The sequence below is a fragment of the Anas acuta genome, chromosome 2 (genome assembly GCF_963932015.1).
Source record: "Anas acuta chromosome 2, bAnaAcu1.1, whole genome shotgun sequence".
In the NCBI taxonomy this organism is placed as follows: Eukaryota; Metazoa; Chordata; class Aves; order Anseriformes; family Anatidae; genus Anas; species Anas acuta.
Genome location: NC_088980.1, coordinates 106,023,500 through 106,042,967, shown reverse-complemented (window position 1 = coordinate 106,042,967; position 19,468 = coordinate 106,023,500). Strand labels below are relative to the sequence as shown.

Genomic DNA, 19,468 nt, shown 5'->3' with positions numbered 1-19,468 from the left:
AGTGACCATGGTATGTAGAGCTTCTAGCAGCAGAAATAAAAACAATTCACAAATAAAATGCACAAGCTTTTATTTTGTATTTTCTCCTCTGGGAAATGGAAGTCAGATTAATTAATTCTGATTAATTCTGGAAGTCACCCAAAAACATCCTCAGGAGTGGCATAATGGCATCTAGAAGCAATGTGGTAATATTAGAGTTTTGTTCTCTGGATGATGTTGAATGACTACAGAACTTCTTTTGAGGGTGTTCTATAGGGTTAGGTATGGAACTGAATAGAGTTGATAGCAACATCACTTCCTTGCTGTGGAGAAGTGTTTAGCTTTGATATATTACAAGCAGTAAGCTTGTATGTGTGACTTCTGGAGTAGGTGGACAGATTCATAAGCTTTGAAATACACCTTGTTCTGTGGAATGGCCAAAACCAGGAATATGACTCCTTGTCTTCCATGTCAGACGTGCATTTGATGGTCCATGTAGAAAGCCTTGTCAGGTTAGATTCTCATTGTTCAAAGAAGTCTGTTGCAAAAGTTGTTCCTGGGTTTGCAGTGTGTTGCTGGCACCGAGGAGTGGCAAAGGGTGAACACTGAAATCCCTGTGAAGTCTCCTCGCTTTGCAGTTTTTGATTTGGCTGAAGGCAAATCCTACTGCTTCCGGGTTCGCTGTTGCAATTCAGCAGGAATTGGTGAGCCTTCAGAAGCAACTGAAGCCACTGTGGTAGATGACAAACTTGGTAAGTGTGTCGTCATAAGTATTAAGTTACCTTCATGATTCCTTTTCAGTTTATGATGTAATTGTTTTGCTTGAAGATAGCTGTCCAGCTGCTAAATCAAATATGAAGAGTAGTCAGTGATATATTCCCTTTAGTTAAGATAATTTTGGATTGGGTCTTTGAACCTCTAACATATAGTCAAATGGCAGATAGAAACCAAGGGAATTAAGCTGCAAATAATGATGCCAAGAACTGTAAAGATTCAAACAATGGAAGAAAATGAAAACTTAAGAAAGGACAAAACAGTTCTGTTTTACTTAGAGTCTTTATTGAAAATAAGCCCAGACATTAGCAGAGTTTAACCTTCCTTGTTTGCCAAATCAAACAAAAGTGAAGAATTTAATACTTCTGTGGATGCAGAAACTATTTCTACTGGAAGAAAATCCCAGATGTTCACCACAGTAAAGCATTAGTAAGGTGTCTACTGGCTACATAGTAGCTTTGTCTATACCAACCTTTTTTTTTTTCAGAACAGCAATGCAGATTTGAGTCTCAGGTCATCTCTGTTTGCTTCATACTGGTCATCTCTGTTTACTCCATACTGGTTCAGCTCGCAGAACAGTTTGACACACGTGAACTACAACTCCTTAAGAAGAAGAGTAAAACAGCTCTCTTCAGAAACCACTTAGATGCATTTTGCTATTTAATAGGGGCATTGGTTTCTGACTCCTGTGGCCTGTACAGAATCCTTCAAAGTGCACCTGACACTTTTTCCTCTTTAGAAAGCTCCATATGACATTTCTGGTGCAGATGTTCAGCACAGAGAAATAACCTAAATATAATCTGAATTAAATGCCCCAAACTGTATGCAATGGAGACATGAGGAATATCGTCACCAAAAGCTTGAATTGACTGATCCTGTCATGTCGTACAAAATTACTTGTTTGAGATCTCTGTGGATTTTAGAGGGGTTAAAAGAGCATTAGTTGTGTCAATACTATCAAGAATAGGATGTCACCCTTATTTTTTATTTGCTAAATTTGACTGGCTGGTCATTAATTTATTTCTGTTTCTCTCTCAAAGATATCCCCAAACCTCCTGGCCGTATTATGCCAACTAGGAATACAGACACATCCGTTGTTGTCACTTGGACCGAACCCCCAGATGCCAAGGAGCTGGTTGGGTACTACATTGAGTCAAGTGTGGTTGGGTCTGGTCATTGGGAACCATGCAACAACAATCCAGTGAAAGGCACGAGGTAATGGATTTGAAAGCATGGAAATTGTGGTCACCAGTTTTTGTTTGTTTGCTTGGTTTTGATTGATTGATTGATCGTGTTTATGTGATTCCCAGCCACCAAGAGAAACAACTCACTAGTTCTAACTATTGTACAACCTATCAGCTTGATGAAAAACAGTACAGTGAGGAATGAGGGAACTTACAAATATGGAAAACTAAACTGCATAATGTTTGGAAGAAAAGTCCTTCATTTGGAAGACTGCTGTAAACATTTATAGGACTGTATATCTAGCATGTCAGGAGGAAATGTGGATTATATCATGCTAACAATATTACTTTCTAACTACTCTTTCACTTGCAATTATCAAGATATTAATGAACACTCTTAAGCCGTGTGTGATAGTAAGATCTTAGAGGTCTTCTCCAACTTAAACAATTCTATGATTCGATGAATATTATGTGCTTTCACATAGTGTTTCATGCAAGTGTTGGTGAAGTTTTGTGCTATTTGCTTATTTCAGAATATAAAATTATTATTATATTATTTCAGAATAATATTATTATATTATTTCAGAATATAAAATGTGATCTTTGTTCACCTTAGAAATAAAAATATTGTTTTGAATTACAGTATCTTGCTATGTAACTGCACTGTTTAAATTTCTACCACTGCATTTATATTCTACACAATATAATTTATGATACAGACGGGCACAGGCTGTCTATTAACTGTTGTTTTTCTGGCTGAGTCAATTTCAAAGCATTAAATGTAGCTCATGGATTGTTTGCCACAGTATATTTTGATGTTTTGAATTGTTTTCTTCACAAATCCAAGTGAAAGCAAATGCTTCGGGAAAGTCTAGTAGAATGGGTAGTGAAAATTGTGTTCTGAAAATTTTGATTCAGGTTTTATTTTTCTCCCCATAGTAAAATTTTGATTTTTTGAATATATTTTATGTTTTCCACACTTTTTTTTTTGCTGCTGGACATCATTGCATGATGTCAGCATTGTAAATGCAGAATATAAAATTATGAAGTAGGGCAAAATAAAAGGAATGTGAAGTAAAATACACTTAAAATACATGTGGAAAAATGTATTTTTGGAGTAAAATACTGAAACTTCCAAAACACATTTTTTTCCAAATTAAACATTTTCTGTGTTGGGATTTTTTTTTTTTTTTCAGGGTGGGTGCAAGAGGAAAAAATGCATTTTTTCAATAAATAAAGCAGAAAAAAACTATTCTAATATAAGAGTTTGTCTCACTTAGATTATAGAACCAAAAAAATGGAATAAAAATTTGGGTACTTTTTTTAGCTCGTATACAATGCCCTATAATATCTGTGAATGCTAAAATTTTTCACTTCTGATTGGAAGTAAATGATGGGAACTTGTGATACAGCTGTCTTTTGCATATGTCATGAAGGTATCCCACATGCAAATATAAACTAAATCTTGTCTCTGAAGATTTTTGCATTGTTTCCATTAAGAAGTATGGATTTTATACATCATCAAAGGTAAGATAGGTAAGATAGGTAAGATAGGTAGGCCCTTTGGTAACTGAAGAACTTGTATAGTCTTAGGTGGGCAAGAGTATTGGTAAAAAGGGAGATATCTAAAGATACATGAATTCAGACACTATATTATTTGCATGAATGAGGTGCTTATATACATTCTGCATTCTCTGACCTTCACAGAAGTCTCTGGGTTCATGTTTTTATCCTCAGTTTTCAGAAAGCAGAATACATTTTACAGAAGAAATGCTTCCCCATTCTCATTATTATTTTTTATATTATTTTCTTCATAATATTCCTTCATTGGTTTGTTTTTAGATTCATTTGCCATGGGCTCACCAATGGCGAGAAGTACATTTTCAGGGTCAGAGCTGTTAATGCAGCTGGACTCAGCGAATTTTCCCAGGATTCAGAGCCTATAGAGGTGCAAGCAGCGATTGGTAAGTTATTTCCCATTACTCTGTTCAATGGTAAATATACATATATATATATAATATATATATCTTAAAATAAAGATGTTCTTTATTTGTAATTGATTGTTTTGGTTTACAATGCTGTCCACAAATAATGCTTTCTCTATAGAGTCTATCTATTGCCTCACAGTCACACTTTCACTGTTACTGCACTCTTGTAGACAATTCACCTTCACCATTCAGCCTTCTCCAGCTGTTTCTTGTGAACCACTGTAGGAGAGCACTACTAAGTTCACTTCATAGCCATCCTGGAAAAAGGAATGTTGTTTGGACCCTCTGATGTGGTATTTATCACCTCTAATGCACACCATCTCATATACGGGCAGCTCCTAAGAAACATGCTTCCACACCTAAACTTAATAATAAATGTAGTATGCTTTTTGCAAGCCTTCTATAACCCTGTGTGTTCTCCCTTTGTTAATGAATTATTTCTGTTTGCCACTGCCTGAACTAATCCATAAGGATTAATGAGATCATTGTACTAGAACAAATTGTGTGTCTGCAACACACTCACTCTCATTTTTATTGAAATTGCATAACTCTCAGTCATAGAGCAGAGAGATGTGGCCTCAGGCAATTTTGTGAGATCATGTTAAAAGGATCAAAATATGAGTTGGAAGATCTAATACTAAAATAATTATAGCAAGTGAAGATTACCATTAACGTTTCATTTTTCTTCTGCTCTGAAAATTAGACATTATTAAAAGAACATAATTTGTGAGGAGGTTGAGAGGTATTCTATGCATTTCAAATTTCTGTGAGTCTGTGCTTAGCTTTTTGTCCATAAAAACTGTGATTTGTCATATTTTGGCTGTATTGTTCAGTTTGCATTTCTTCACTCTGTTGGGTAAATGAAGAAAAAATAATGTACTCTAATTAAAAATGTCTTTGCTGTTTTCTGGTGATTATAGGGGGAGGACTGCTTCATGGTGTGTGTCCTGAACTGAGTGGTAAAGCTGGCGGACTAACAGACTGCACTACCAGCTGGGAAGGCATGCATGAGTCCTCCCAGCCTATATTTGACACAGATGCTTTGCTAAAATGCAATGCTAAATTTAATAGAGACCCGCTACCCAGTAGCTCTGACAAACTGGGCAGTACAGGAGACAATAACATGAGAGAAATGGTTAAGGACGCTGTCACATCTGCTCCACAAAAAGTTGCTGCTGAGCAGGCAAGTAAGTCTCAACCCGGGGATCCTTTGACACTGGAAAAATTGACAAAGAAGAAAGATGTAGGTGAGAGTTAATAAATAAATAGCTTTCACAGCTCTGGTACATCCACTTCGGATGGGTGCAACCTGTGCTCATCCACGCTGCAAGTGAACGTTCTCTCCAGTGATGCATCTTCCAGCAGACCTATTAATTATGTGCTTGACTCTCTGTTAAGGTCATTATGCATGTAATGTTATCAGAGACCGCTTCGCAAACTTAGGAGCTATTGAAAGTGAAACATATACACCCATTTACTAATTTAATAGCTCGTCTGAGTACATATTAATGTATCCAATACTGTATGACTTCCATATCACATCCGTAATTTGTTCTCTGTTAGGAGTCTTCTTACCTAGTCTCTGGGTTATGTGTGTGTGAAGGAAACAAAATCTGGTTATGATGGTAAGCATGAAAATCTATGTTGTGTTAAGATACATTAAGATCCTTTGTGAATTTATGCCTAAACTACAGCTTATCCTCTGACATGCAGCGCTAATGAATGTTGTGTTCTATCTCTGACTGATGATAATACATAATGAGGGATACCTATTAAGTCGAAGACACATGGACAAAATCACATTTTATGTTGTCAACGCTTAAACACCCATCATGTCTAAGAAATATGGAGCTTGAATTTCATTTAAGTCCTGGTACCTGGCCAGCGAACTAATTTAGTTCACCTCCCATGCCATGGGAGATTTATGAAGTGAGATCCAAAAAGCTTCAAACTTTAGCCAACAAACTACAGGCACCTGGGGCTAGCTGACTCCATGATAAAACTCCAAAGACAAAGGGAAATATATATGATGAAGGATTTCCATCAAAATTAGAACTTGAAGGTCACAAACAGTGCTCTTAACTGGTACGTGATATACTGAGTGTGGGCAAATATTACCCCAATAGCTATAGAGAAAGCATTATAAGAAAATGGATTGGGATGAAGTTAATGATTTCTGTATTTTTGAAAAGTATTTATAAAAAAAGAGGATAATGCTGCAAATTTTCTAAAGTAAGTTCCAGTAACAGACATGTTCCATTTCTGGTCAGTCTACAGTGCCTGTGATCATGCTTCCTTCCATTAAGGTAAGATGACGTGAAGGGTGCAATGATAAAATTTGCACAGTGTGTAAATTTAATAACAAAAATAAAACACAGATAAGCTACATTCTGTGAAGGGAAGAATGTGAGCCTATTAAACAAATGAGCTACAATAAATATTATGTGTGTGAAAAAAAGGTTCACTTTCAGCAAAAGAAAACAAATCATTGCATCTCCAACTTTTAACTTTTCTTGTAATGTTAGTTTTAGTTCCTCATTTTTCACGGTTTTAAAGCAATTCCTCATCACTTACATCAGAGCTGCAATTGCAACACATTCTTTCACTATGTCTCAGCTTGCTTCTCAAAAAACAAATGATTTTGAAAATTAATTCCTATGCAGTTTGGATGTTTACATTTGGTTTATGGAAGCTTTTATTCTGCATTTCTCATTCCAGTGAAGCCCCCCCCCCCCAGCTAAGCAAATATTATCCTAACCTGGAAATGCACGATGGGGGCCACCTGAATATGGTAACCAAACACCTGTCTGCCTATTGAAACATTACTTCCTACTTATGTGTTGTTCATGTTAAAACAGCTGCTCCATCTCCACCTTATGACATCACGGTACTTGAGAGTGTTCGTGACTCGATGGCACTAGGATGGAAACAACCCAAAGTCACCGGTGGAACTGAAATTACCGGCTACTACGTGAACTATCGTGAAGTGATTGGTGGAGTCCCTGGGAAATGGATGGAGGCCAACATTAAGGCCATCAGTGAGAGGGCATACAGGGTAAGAGGTCAACTTCTGCTCTTGCTGGGGGTGCAAACAATATTTCCAAAAGACATCTTAAAGATTAAGATGAATTATGATTCAGTGCGCAGATTGCTGTTCAGAGGCTTTTACATCCATGGCACATGTTTCTGTTGTGTCTTCTCATGCAAACATACCTTAAGTATATTAAGAATCACATTAAATTATTTGTTTTATTTCCTTTAGGGTTTTTAAGAGTCTTTGCTTGAAAGGTGTTACACAAATAATGGACATTATTACACTAGTAATGGTGACCTCAGAAAACTAACAGATGGTATTAAAGCAGTGGTTTTATGTAGGATAGTTAATGTGTTACGGAAACTGTAGCTTCTTGTACTACAGAAATTCCATAGTGCAGTGAAATACTCTTATCATTCTACTAACTTTCTTGTTAGTGTTTGTTCAAGGTGATAAAAATTGTCTGTTCACAGAAGTTTTACGTATACGTTTAGTGCGATGTCCACATTGTTAACCTTATTGCATTAATCCTCTTGTTTAACAAGTAATTCAGTAAAGAATAGAGAAGCATATGGATGATAAAATTTAATTAATTTTGTTAAACTTCTCAGCAAAATTATTTGCAAACTTATCTGTTATTCTGGCACAGAATTCATCTGTGAATTCATTCCTCTGGACATAGCCTAAATTTTTGTTAGTCAGGCCCTCACAACAACTGGCATTCCTAGTGGGCTTGGTGGACCTACCCCAGTGCTTAGTGGTGGTGGAACTAGTTGGCTTTTGTGATTAGTTTTTGACCCAGTTTAGAGGTACATTGCTAGCTACAACCTAGCTGAGCTGCTTTACAATTGTAAAGTAATGCCGGGACTGGGTTTCACCCTGCTGCAAGGACAACTCTTGCCTGAAGTGAACTTGATCTGTATCACGAGACATATCAGTATACCTGTTGAGCAGTACCCTGCTCCCTCCCTGACAACCAAAATGTCTTCAATAGGAACAGGGTTTTAGAGTTTGAGCATGCTAAGAACACTCATGTATGCTCTACCACTGAAAAAGGAAAGGCAGGAGAGTTATCCCCTTAATGTATGATGTCAATAAAGCTTTCATCTCTTTGGGCACTTAAAAGCATGCTCGTGCACTGAATAATTGTCATTGTGACTTTCTCCTAAAACCTTAAGCCAAAGTTAATAAGTACCATTTTATTGGTTCTGCAGATACAAAACCTGAAGGAAAACATGGTGTACCAGTTCCAGGTGGCTGCAGCAAACCTGGCTGGGGTCGGGACACCCTCCCTACCCAGCCAGCCCTTCAAATGTGAAGAATGGACCATTGCTGTACCTGGTAGGATCCTGAGTGGGATGTTGAGGTTACTGCTGACCACAAGGTGCTCTTGGACAACTAAACTAAATTGTCAATGTCCTCAGTTCCAGGGGAGCCAATGGGCTCTGAAGTTCATACCCAGGCCTTAATCTCCATCACTTTGCTTTGATGCACTGATGCATTAAGCAATCCCCATGTAACAAGTAACAATTTACAAGCAGCTTGTATTTTCTTTATCTTTCCTGTTTGGTTTCTCTACTGTGTCTTCCACTGTGCTTCCTGGTTTAAATGGTAGACATAAGCACCTGTCTAAGGGACAAGGCAAAGAAGAATGAAGTCCTGTAGCCTGTGTATAAACATATCGCCTCAAGGCCAGATCTCTAACCTTTTAACACCCATTGAAATTAATGAAAACAATCTCCATTGATATCAGTGGACTTTAGAACAGTCCTTGAAGCAGCATGTCAGCTTAATAATTAACTTATTTCCCCGAGTTTGGAGATTATTTGTCATTTTTGTTTGTTCATGGATATTTGATCAAGATACCAAATCTCAAAAATTTGGATTGTTTTTGGGGCTAGTCTTTTTATTAGGTATAGGTCATATTCATATCTGGTCTAGATCTGACAATGGAACTGCACCTGTTGTGTCAGGTCTGGGAGTGCAATGTGGTGTCTGATTTTGTTTTTTGAAGATTTATGCATTAGTCCCTTTGGGCTTTCTTTTGATACCACAACTCCAATTTTCACTCTTACCTTTCAGGGCCACCTCATGATGTCACATACACAGAAGTCAGGAAGGATTCTTTGGTTTTATTGTGGAAAGAGCCAGTTTATACTGGTCGTAGTCCTATAGCTGGTTATTACATTGACATGAAGGAAACTGAAGCAAAGGAGGAACATTGGAGAAGTGTCAATGAGAAGCCACTTCAAAAGAAATTCTTGAAGGTAAAATAGTTTAAGATTCAAATACAAGTATAACAGTACAATCTTGAAGAATTAATTCATAGATAGTATCATCTTTCATGGTTCCATTTAATGAAACACTAGGATACGCATGTATAATGAATGTGTAGTCATACATGGCAGTGACTTGCAAGAGGATACGGTATGAGAAGCCTAAAAGCAAAAGGAAACAGTCCTAAAACTACTTATCATTCTTATAACACAGGAGACTTCCCTAGCATTTGCTTGCCTAAAGGGTAAGGTAGGCATCACTACACAGAACAGATGATGTGGAAACCGATTTTGTGATAATGTGGTAGGTGATTTTTTCCAACACAAAGTACCCTCTCTACACATTTCATGGCAAGTAAAGCCCAAGCTTTTTCCACTATACCATTTTGTGGAATGACTTTTAAATAAGTGATCAGCTGTACCTCAATTCCAGAGATATATCTGAAGTGGCTTCACTACTTTTGTGCTTTTCAGAACATTTGGGAAATATTATCTGTTTTAAAGGAGCATTTGCAGGTGTTAGAATATTATTAAGATTGCTCAAGTCACTACAAGGCGTAGAAGCATAGGGTTAAGTGCCTTTCTGGTTCTAGATGGGTGTGACTGGGATATTTTGCCCTGATAATTTTGTTTTTAAGAGCCAGAATTTACCTGCAGTAAGACTGTCCTGTTCCAGAGGTCAACGGATATGAGTTAAAAACATCCTGTTCCAATAATAATACAACAATGCTCCTTTTATAAATAAATCAATGACAGTTATGACACTGGCTAAAATGTTAGCTATGCATACAAGGAAAGAGCAAAACAAACAGATTAGTCATGTCACTCAAACTGAGAAAAAAAAATGAGGAAGAAATATCTGTCAACTAGAAAAGGAGCAAAACAAAAAAGAAAGGAAATATAATTGTCAAGCATCAAGACTAGAACTGTAAGAAATGTGAAATGGAAATCAGTATTTTGTAATAAATCATGCACGTATTGTTTGCTTCCTGCAGATAGGTGGCCTAACAGAAGGTGTGAGCTATGTGTTCCGTGTGCGGGCGACAAACCAGGCCGGGGTTGGGAAACCATCGAATACCACTGATCCTGTTGTAGCTGAGACACGACCAGGTTTGTTAGAAATGCTTCCTCTTTTTTGTTTTGTTTAAAGAGGTTCCTGTTTGTGGTATGTTTGCACACAGGCTGTATGCAAACAATCTGACCCCCCTCAAGTCAAACATTTTTACTACGCAGGAAACAAGTTGAGGGTCATAACTTACTTTTTTTTTTTTTCAGATGTATTTTAAGGTCAGAACAGATTTCCTTACCATAACTACCTGTTCAGGAATATAGAAATACAATAAAGTTGTAATACTTGTATATAGCAAAAAAAAAGATGCACTAAAATCAGCCCAACCAAAAAATTGTGCAGTTGTAGGTTTTGCCCTTCCTATCATAAACCAGTTATTTATCTCTCTCTTTTCTGTAATTTATGCAATGTGCCTGAGGAAAGGGTAAAAGAAATTACTATTTTCCCTTGGCATTTAAAATAAAGGTTTTAAAAATTTAGTCAAGCCATTTTGGAGATCATCTTCAGGAAGAATTCAAGTGCAACTGTTCACTGGAGTCATCCTTGATACCTGGCACGAGCACATCTATAATGCCAGAAGAAAAACAGGAACTGGTACAGAGACAGAATCTCTGTACCTGGAACTTCAGAAACCCCCTGAACTTTATTACAATAGATAGGTATCATGGGTCACCATTCCCTAAGAGGAAACACAAGCATGTGTATGTGTCTCTGAGAGCCTTCCTTTCTTTGTCCTTGTTTGTGGTCAGAAGGTTACCGAGTAACAGATTTTTGTCTCCTCATAAGAGATGGAACTTCAGATACAAAACTAAAAATAAACAAAACCCTAGAGCAAGCTAATTTTAAAGCTCTCTGGCCTACTCATCCATAGACTGTGTTAGAAGTGGAGGGGCTGGACCCACCATACCCCTATTTTTCCTCAGACAAGTTCCTTTCCTCTGCTGGGAGATTCCCATGCCTCATCCCACCTGGGAAGGTTTCTCAGAGACCTAAGGGCACAGGAAAGGAGTAAGGGGTGTGCAGGGACACTGACGGCTGGCACAAGCCAAGGAGGTGATGATCTGGGCAGGCCTATACCTGAGCCCTGGCTGTCGTGTTGGACTCCCAGTGAGTCAAGAAAGCCTGAAAAAGGAGGTTTGAATCTGGGGGTATAAAAGAACTGGAAAACTTGGAATGGGGAGACTGGAGAGACTTAGTGAAGCTGGGGTGGGAAGAAGGGGCTGGAAGTAGTGGATGGCAGGTTGAGAGGGGGCAAGATTGTGGTATGGAGACTAAAGAGGATACACCATGTGGGCAAAAAGGGCTTGAGGCATGAGAGCAAGGCATGAGCTGTGAAAGGACTAAGAACACTTAGCTGAGAATAGGTTTGGGCTAGACTAGGAGGCAGGTGTGGTTGTAGTGGAGATGTGGATTGCTCTCTGATGAGAAGATCAGCAGCCTTAAAATGGTCACAGATTGAAGCAGGAGGATTATGGAGCTGGGAGCCCTAAGGACTGGAGGCTTGGGAAATAGAGGCCGTGAGATATTTGGGAGGAATAACGGCAAAATCGGGAGTCTGGTAACTCTGTGGTGCTCTGCTGTTCTGGATGAGATGAAAGAGGGTACCACAGGGTAACTCTTACCATATTGACAGCAATATCTGAAATAACAGGACATGCAGGATTGTTAGTCCCTCTGCTCATCTGCCATGCATCCCTTGACTTCATCTCTCACAGCCGTTGCATCTTCTTTTCTCTTTCAAAAAAACAGTAACCCTAATTTTAGATCTACAAACCACTGAAGCATTAGGCTTATTTCCATCACCTGCAAGTGGAGCAAGGCAAGGCTAAGGAGCTTGTTCTTGAAAACAGCTTAGATACTGCAACAACAACCACTCTTAAAACAAAAATCAAGCCAATATTAGTATTAAATTTTTGGTTTTATTAATATATTTTCCTTCAAGGTTAATATCTGTCAGATTTTTGATAAAAACTTGTTATGATAATAACCTCCAAGTGTACTAGGTAAAGGATTGGTCATGCCATTAGAATTCCAAAAATACAAGAAAGTAAACTCTTGCAAAGATGATAATCTGGAAAAAAAAAAAAAAAAAAAAAAAAAAGCAATTTCGACATTCTTTATACATTTACTTATACAAATCTGGTTGACCCATATTTTGAGCTGAGGTCTGCAGATACAGTATTCACCAAACTAAGCTTCTTAAAAGTGTTAAGAAGGAACAAAAGGCTTATTAAAAAAATATTTCGGAAAGCAGTCACTTGGGTAGGCTTTCAGCTTTCTCACTCAAACCTCACAAATCTCAAGAACAATCACACCATTTAAAAAAACTGCCACAAATCATTTGGTGTTGCCCAATGAATGGTGCTTTTATTAACATCTTAAATGGAGACAAAATATTGTAAGGTCTCTGTAGACAATTCCTGCTGGAATGTGGCTGGAATGTTGCTTTTGGCAAATGTCTAAAATCACCAGGAGACTGAGCTGTCCAACCAAAGAATGTAAGTACATAACATCCTGAATGAAAATATTTGTTTTAATATGAGTGGTAGCAGTTTTATTTATTCGGTAACATATGTTAATATAATGTTGCAATAGTTTGCATCCACCTTTTGTTTGAAAACCATATTCAATTTTTACAGTTATCTCTTAAAACTAAATGAAAAGCCCATACACTTTAAAATAAATAAATAAATAAAAATCCAGGCTAGTTTTGAGCTGTAACTTTGTCTTCAGGCAGAATCACTTTGGTGTGTATGGATCTCACAGGAGGCAGGGGAAGTCCAAGAGCAGACTGCAGCTCTTCCCTGTTACTTCCCAGGTTTGCCCTTAGTCCTTGTGCACTTTGGTGCAAAGTGAAATTAGCTTCTGATCCTGCATCAGGCGCTTCAGGAGGGCTTGGCACAGGAATATTATCTGCCCTGGGGGTCAGACTGTGGGGTCTGACTTTCACCCTCACCTGAAGAGCTTTACTGAGGGATTTTGTGAAAGGAGCCTTTTTACAGGAGGGCTCCTGTACATTTCTGTGAATCCTTGGCTATAAGACTATGCACTTGAGGGTTGTTTCTGCCAGAGCAACCTGCTCTCAGTTACATCTGCGAGGCTCACCTTGTGAGGCCACTCTCACAACAGAATCAGGAACACACTAAGATGGTGTAAAATAAGTTATCTGCTTTTCTTACACTACCGTAGGTGCTGCTATGACTGAAGCCACAGCAGACCTCAAAATTTAACCCCATGGCTGCCACAGCCTGCATCAACTGTTTCACTTTAATCACACACCCATTTATCCACCAAAATCCCTTCAGCTACCCAATAGCCAATGCCCATCTTGAGAAGAGAGGCTTTGGGCAGTGTATTTTGAAAGTTTTAAGGCCGCATCTCAGAAATTAATGAAGAAATGTCCCATTCAATTTTTATTTTTATTTTTATTTTATTTTTTTTTATTTTTTTGTAGACAAGATGATGCCAGTAACTCTAGAGTTTTGAAGCTGTCTGCTTTATCTTAATGTTATCTCTTTCCTTTCAGTGCAGTGAAACCCTGGAGATAATCAGTATTTGTTCTGACATCTAAGTATTTTATTTCTTATGATAACTTTATGAGTGACTTTGGATGCCCTGTAGAAACCACCAAGCTATCTAGAGAAGGCAAATTAGACTGCTACTGTTATGGCAACCTCTTCAGTTTCACATTGTAGGACAGGTGGTGCCCTCTGCTCAGTAATTTAAAAATGTTTTTTTGTCTTACTTCCACATAAATATTAGAAGTAAAAACCATCATCACTTCTGGAGATACATGCTATGCATTGTTATCATAATGTCAGTGTTTTAAAACAAATATAACAGATGTTGTTCTCCGTAGGGAACTTCTGGCTGTGATTCTTTGCACATTGCATAAGCTGCCATCCAAAGATTCACGTGCTAATGATCTACAGGAAACTAAATACTAATGAAATATAAAGTGATGAATTTGCATATAATAAATTACATTATAACATTCTTGAAAAATGTGCATCTGCCTAGAAAAATACTTGTAGACCAAATCACCTGTTGGTACTCATTGTGCTTCATTCCTGTGAGGGCTAGTAAATAATAGGACCAAAACAGGAATATTAATCTAATCTTTCATTAAACAGTTACGGCAAATTATAAAGAATAAGAAGGCTGCATGTACACCTATTGTCATTACAGGAGCTACTCACTGTGCTGGAACAGGACACATATATAATACTAGGGTGACGAAACACAGAAATCTCCTTGCATACTTGAGGCTCATTAAGAATTATGATGAAAACAAAGCTCTTAATTTCAATGTCAGGAATAGGGCTCTTGTCTTAAAGATACAATATGTTGTGGAGAAAGCATGTCATTAGCATTCTGGGCAGCCTGAAATTGCCTTAGACTGAGTAATACACCACGAGTGCCCCATTCAGATGTAAGACCAAGCTCGGAGCTGTTCAGAGGAGGAAGCTGGATGTCCTCCAGCACATCTCAGCTCTCTGTGGTATTCTCAGACAAGCTGTTGAAATGAAATTTAACGCCACAGATGACGAGATGCCCAGATGAAATTCCCTCGGCTTCACCAGTGCGCAAGGGAGCAGGCAGGAGGTACATTCAGGTTCCTGACCTGGGCCTCACTCTCAGGGCCCTGTAAGGACAAACTGGGTCACCTTATTCAGCTCAAGGAGGTACTGGCAAAACAGGGTGGGCGACTTAGCCGCTAATTGCAAATATTCACTCCCTTTGTGGGCCCAGGATTAATGCTGCAGACGGTGGCAGGGCCAGATGCCAAGCATAGCAATTAAACCAACCTCCTGGAGTGAACCCAGAGTCCCTGAAAATGTGCCTCGGTTGCACAAATGAGCACTGCTTGGGCGGCTCGGTTGTTTCCTCTTTTGCTTCCTGCACCTTTTGAAACATCTGCATTTGTACCCAGTATTCCCTTCAGAGCTCTTATTTGACTAGGGAATGAGAAATTCATACTACATAATGAAAGCGCTGACTACCCCTTAGCTGGAAAAATATTGCTATTTAATATTTCAAGCATTTAGTGGATTTAGAGACTTGCTTCCTCTCCCTCTTCTCCCCCCACCCCCTTAGGTTTTTCCAGAGCAAATATCATAAATCTCATGTGTGCTTAGGCATGTTCACATAAATCAATTGATTTATGATGCTCTTTAATCTGTTCCTTAATTTTACGGCCTAGAATGACAATTCTAATCATGAATCAAGGACTGAGGATGCCAATGTTTTCAGTGATTTATGTGCCACTTGAGAAAATGGCAAGGATCTTCTTAATCCACACTATGAATCATACCTATGTACATTTGTTTGCTGGTATCTCTAAGAAAGTGGGATTGTCTTGTTCTGATCTTTCAGGAACTAAGGAAGTGGTGGTCGATGTGGATGACAATGGAGTGATTTCCTTGAACTTTGAATGCGATCAGATGTCTCCAAACTCTAAGTTTGTTTGGTCCAAGAATTATGAACCAATTGAGGACGACTCTCGACTGGCCATTGATACCAAAGGCGGAAAGTAAGAGCCCTCAGCAGTAACAGTCATCCCATGTTTGATACACCTAGACTGGTCACAGAAATTGGTCCTTTCCAGATGTATGATCTCAGTAAGAATTGTATCTGCCTTTGTTACCAAAAGGCTCTGGATGAGTATTTTGTTCGCCAACAAGTCCCTGTGCAGACCATTGGGAAATTGTAGTTTGCACAGGATGAGTCAGGCCTCCTGATTAAGCAATTAAGTTACATTCAGGCATAGGGTGAGAAAATTGGTGCTCTGTCCTCTTATAACCTGCCAATCAGGACAGGTGATTATTATTCCTGTTGCTGTCATTGTAAAAGTCCAAAAGCTAAAATTGTCTGCTTGCAAAATGCTTTTACCATGTAACACTGTCACAATCTTCTGAGAAGGCCTCTGGTTTGATCATGTCACCATAGCCTGATCTGTTAACTTCCACAGTGCTCCAGGAGCCTAATATGTTTCTTCAGGCATTTATCAGAAAGGAGGAAATAACAAATGCACAGGTGGAGCCTATGAAGCTATGTGCTCTTACAGCTATAGAAACCATATGGGAAGAAAGGGTGGCTCATACCACTCTTGGTATTGCATATGAAAATTGAATCAACCTGCACTTACAGTATCCTTTCACACTCATTGAAGACCTGACAAGTGCATTTAAGCATGTGTGAGCTAGTTTTGGCTAGCTCCAGTACTGTTGGCACTACCTGAGAGCTTAGGCAGCTTCCTGGAGAGGTTGTGCAGGTTGTACAGAGGTTGTGCAGCAGAGGCAATTGGTCAACTTTTACTCTTGTGGTCTCATGGATGCTCCTGGATCTCCCTTCATTCTTTGCTTTAGTAACTGAATCCTCTTAGTCCCATTGTACTGGCTGTGCCGTCTCCACTTGTACCACACGTGACAGGGCTCACCCTGGTTAATATTGGTCAGGACACCTGTATTTGCCTTTTAGTCAGAGCAAAAGCTGAAAAAAGAATTATTTTTATCTGGTGTTATAAGAAGGAGCTTGGTTCAGACTGATCTCACCTTTTAATCAAAATGTTTCATTTTTTCTAAAGGTCAAAAGCAACCTTTAAGGATCTTGGAGAAGATGACTTGGGAATTTACTCTTGTATTGTTACAGACACTGATGGAGTTTCATCAAGCTACACAATTGATGAAGAAGGTAAATACACAATGTCTATTAAGCATGCCTGTTTTGCTCCCACTTCTGTTTTTTCCTGCTGCTGTGTCTCTCATATCCATAAGGTATGCACACCTATCTTGTTTCATGTCTTTTGCAGAAATGAAACGGCTGCTTGCTCTGAGCCATGAACACAAATTCCCAAGTAAGTGAATCAAGCATGTCTGTAGGGGAGAGATTTGCATGCGCATGGGTATGTATCACAAAGCTCCTGCCAGCATCAGATTTTGAAACTGCTACAGGAATCTCAAGTGAAAGTGGTTTTGAACTGAACATCTTTTTTTTTTTTTTTTTCTCAGTACGTTTTTGTGTTGCTCTTGTTCTTCCTCTTCTTTTGCAGGCTGCTGGTCTAAGCATATACTAAGTCTCTATATTAGATTGAAAATAAGTATCCCAATGGCTTTACTTCTTCTTCCATGCAGCTTTCTTTACTTACTCATAATGCCTAAGCTGATTTGAAAATTCTCTGCCCCTCTAACTTTACCCCAGCTGAAGTTAACAGAAGTTTGAAGTAAGGCTAAGAGAACAAGCAACTGTAGTAAATTCAGCTGTAATTTTATATATATATATATATATACACACATAGAATTTTTCAGCTGAAATTCATTCCCTCCCTCTTTTTTTTTTTTTTTTTTTTTTTTTTTTTTTTTTTGTAATACTTGATAACAAGAGCGCCTTTCTTTTTGCTTGGAAGGATATTTTTGTCAAGTCCACAGAACTCTTATACCTTTATGGTATCCTGGCAGTAGTACAACCCTGTTATTTTCAGTGGAATGTGACTTGAATAATTGAAGAAAATAATTGAACTGTAGAAAGAATCCTATTACACACAACGTGACGAGATCTAAGCCTTGTCTTATCTCCTGCCACTACCATCTCTCGTGCTTTGTTCCAGACTCTACTGTTCTTGCCTGGTTTTAATACCTTCAGCTTTGTGTGTGTGCTGCTGACACCTCTGCCAGCTCAGCCCACGTTCTGCCTCCCAGGCCAGTCAAAGCTTGGCTGCAGACATTGCCTGTCTTTCTGCCCACATCATCTCTCTTCCTCATTTCCCTCTCTGCCTTTTCCGTACCAGCTCTGCTCTTCCCAACATATTGTACCAACTTTTGACAGCCTAATGACAGCCCAAGCACCCCCTTCTTTACTCCTGCTCCTCCCAGACATTTCCTCTTAATCAGGTCTTCACAGCGAGCGTTAGTCATCACAACCTCTTATTGCTGCCACTCGCCCCAACCCTTCTCCACTGAGTGCTCTTCCACACTGTGTTAATAACTAATGTCACAAAATAAGTTCCTCAGGACACACAGACTGGGGGGTTGGGTTTTTAACATGTTTTTGGGTATCAGTATGCTCCCAGCTGTGCATGAACTTCATGAAAAAAATAGACAAAAAAAAAAATCACTGCAGAATGTATTGTAATGTTTCAAGAAGAAAACTGCTTTTGCTTTGGCCATCCTAGGCCCTGTGGACTCTACAAAAACAATAACAAAAACAATAAAAACAAAACAAAACACAGATTGTCTAACTTTAGTCTAGTTGCACATGGTAATTTGTGATGCTATACAAATAAGATCTAAAACCTTGTAAGCTTGATGACTGGAAAATCCCTGAAGTCATCAGTTGGTGTTTAGTAAAATGGATTTTTTTTTTTTTTAAATAAGTCTTTTGCTTGTGGAATACTCTTACATGTATCTTTCTGATTCCTTTGGACTGTGGAGTGAATGGCCTTTTCCCAAAATACAAACCTTTTACATCCTTTCAGCCCCTTCTTGAACAGTTTCTGAGATATTTTCCTCTCTCCCATTTTAGACTAAGATATTAATAGTTAATTACATGCAAATCAACTGGGAGTTTAACATTGCCATGGAGCTGACAGTGAAACAAAAGCAGTGAGGGCTGATATCTATTCTCATCCTCATCCTGTTGCTTCTGAGACTCCTGTAGCATTTCAGGCGCTTTGTTCTGAGAAACCATGCAGCATCTGAGATTCCTTTTGTTTCTCACAAGCAATGCAGGAGGGAAGGAAGCTTCATAAGTACCATTTCCACTGCTGGGGCACACTCATAACCTGGTCCCTTTTGGTACCTCTTTCCCTCCAGAACTCCTTTGAAACCATTTTTTTTTCTCTTCCATGTTATGCCCATGTTTTTTTCATAATTCTTTGTATTTTTTTTCCCCTGGGACTGTTGCCTCACCTCCCAGAAGCTTTATTTTCACCAAAGATATGTTCTGTACCACCAAAATGTACATAAGTGCGGAAAAGTATAGGTGCACAGAAGAGGTACCCTTATGAAACGAAGACACAAGGAGGCTTCCTCACACATGGCCACTACCTGGGATTAACAGCAGGGTGGAATGGCAGTCCTGCTCCAGAAGGCACCCTGTTGTTTAGGGTGGTGAAAACAGGAAGATGAGAGATGCCAGAAAACTACCCCAGCCCCAGTCTTCTCCTG

The 19,468-nt window shown here is 38.7% G+C and overlaps 1 protein-coding gene across 5 annotated transcripts in view; it reads left to right on the top strand.

The window, feature by feature from the left end:
* Positions 1-19,468, top strand: part of MYOM1 (myomesin 1) — a 77,189-nt gene that overhangs the window by 35,975 nt on the left and 21,746 nt on the right. For 2 of the 5 annotated variants that reach the window (XM_068671512.1, XM_068671509.1), the window contains exons 15-25: positions 548-731; positions 1,794-1,968; positions 3,780-3,901; positions 4,846-4,863; positions 6,784-6,980; positions 8,174-8,300; positions 9,042-9,226; positions 10,231-10,345; positions 15,681-15,837; positions 16,891-16,997; positions 17,116-17,160. In XM_068671512.1, the coding sequence (XP_068527613.1) occupies positions 548-731; positions 1,794-1,968; positions 3,780-3,901; positions 4,846-4,863; positions 6,784-6,980; positions 8,174-8,300; positions 9,042-9,226; positions 10,231-10,345; positions 15,681-15,837; positions 16,891-16,997; positions 17,116-17,160 (1,432 nt within the window). Of the gene's footprint in view, positions 1-547; positions 732-1,793; positions 1,969-3,779; positions 3,902-4,845; positions 5,173-6,783; positions 6,981-8,173; positions 8,301-9,041; positions 9,227-10,230; positions 10,346-15,680; positions 15,838-16,890; positions 16,998-17,115; positions 17,161-19,468 lie in introns of all 5 variants that reach the window. The other 3 variants (XM_068671511.1, XM_068671513.1, XM_068671508.1) reach the window with 2 other exon arrangements.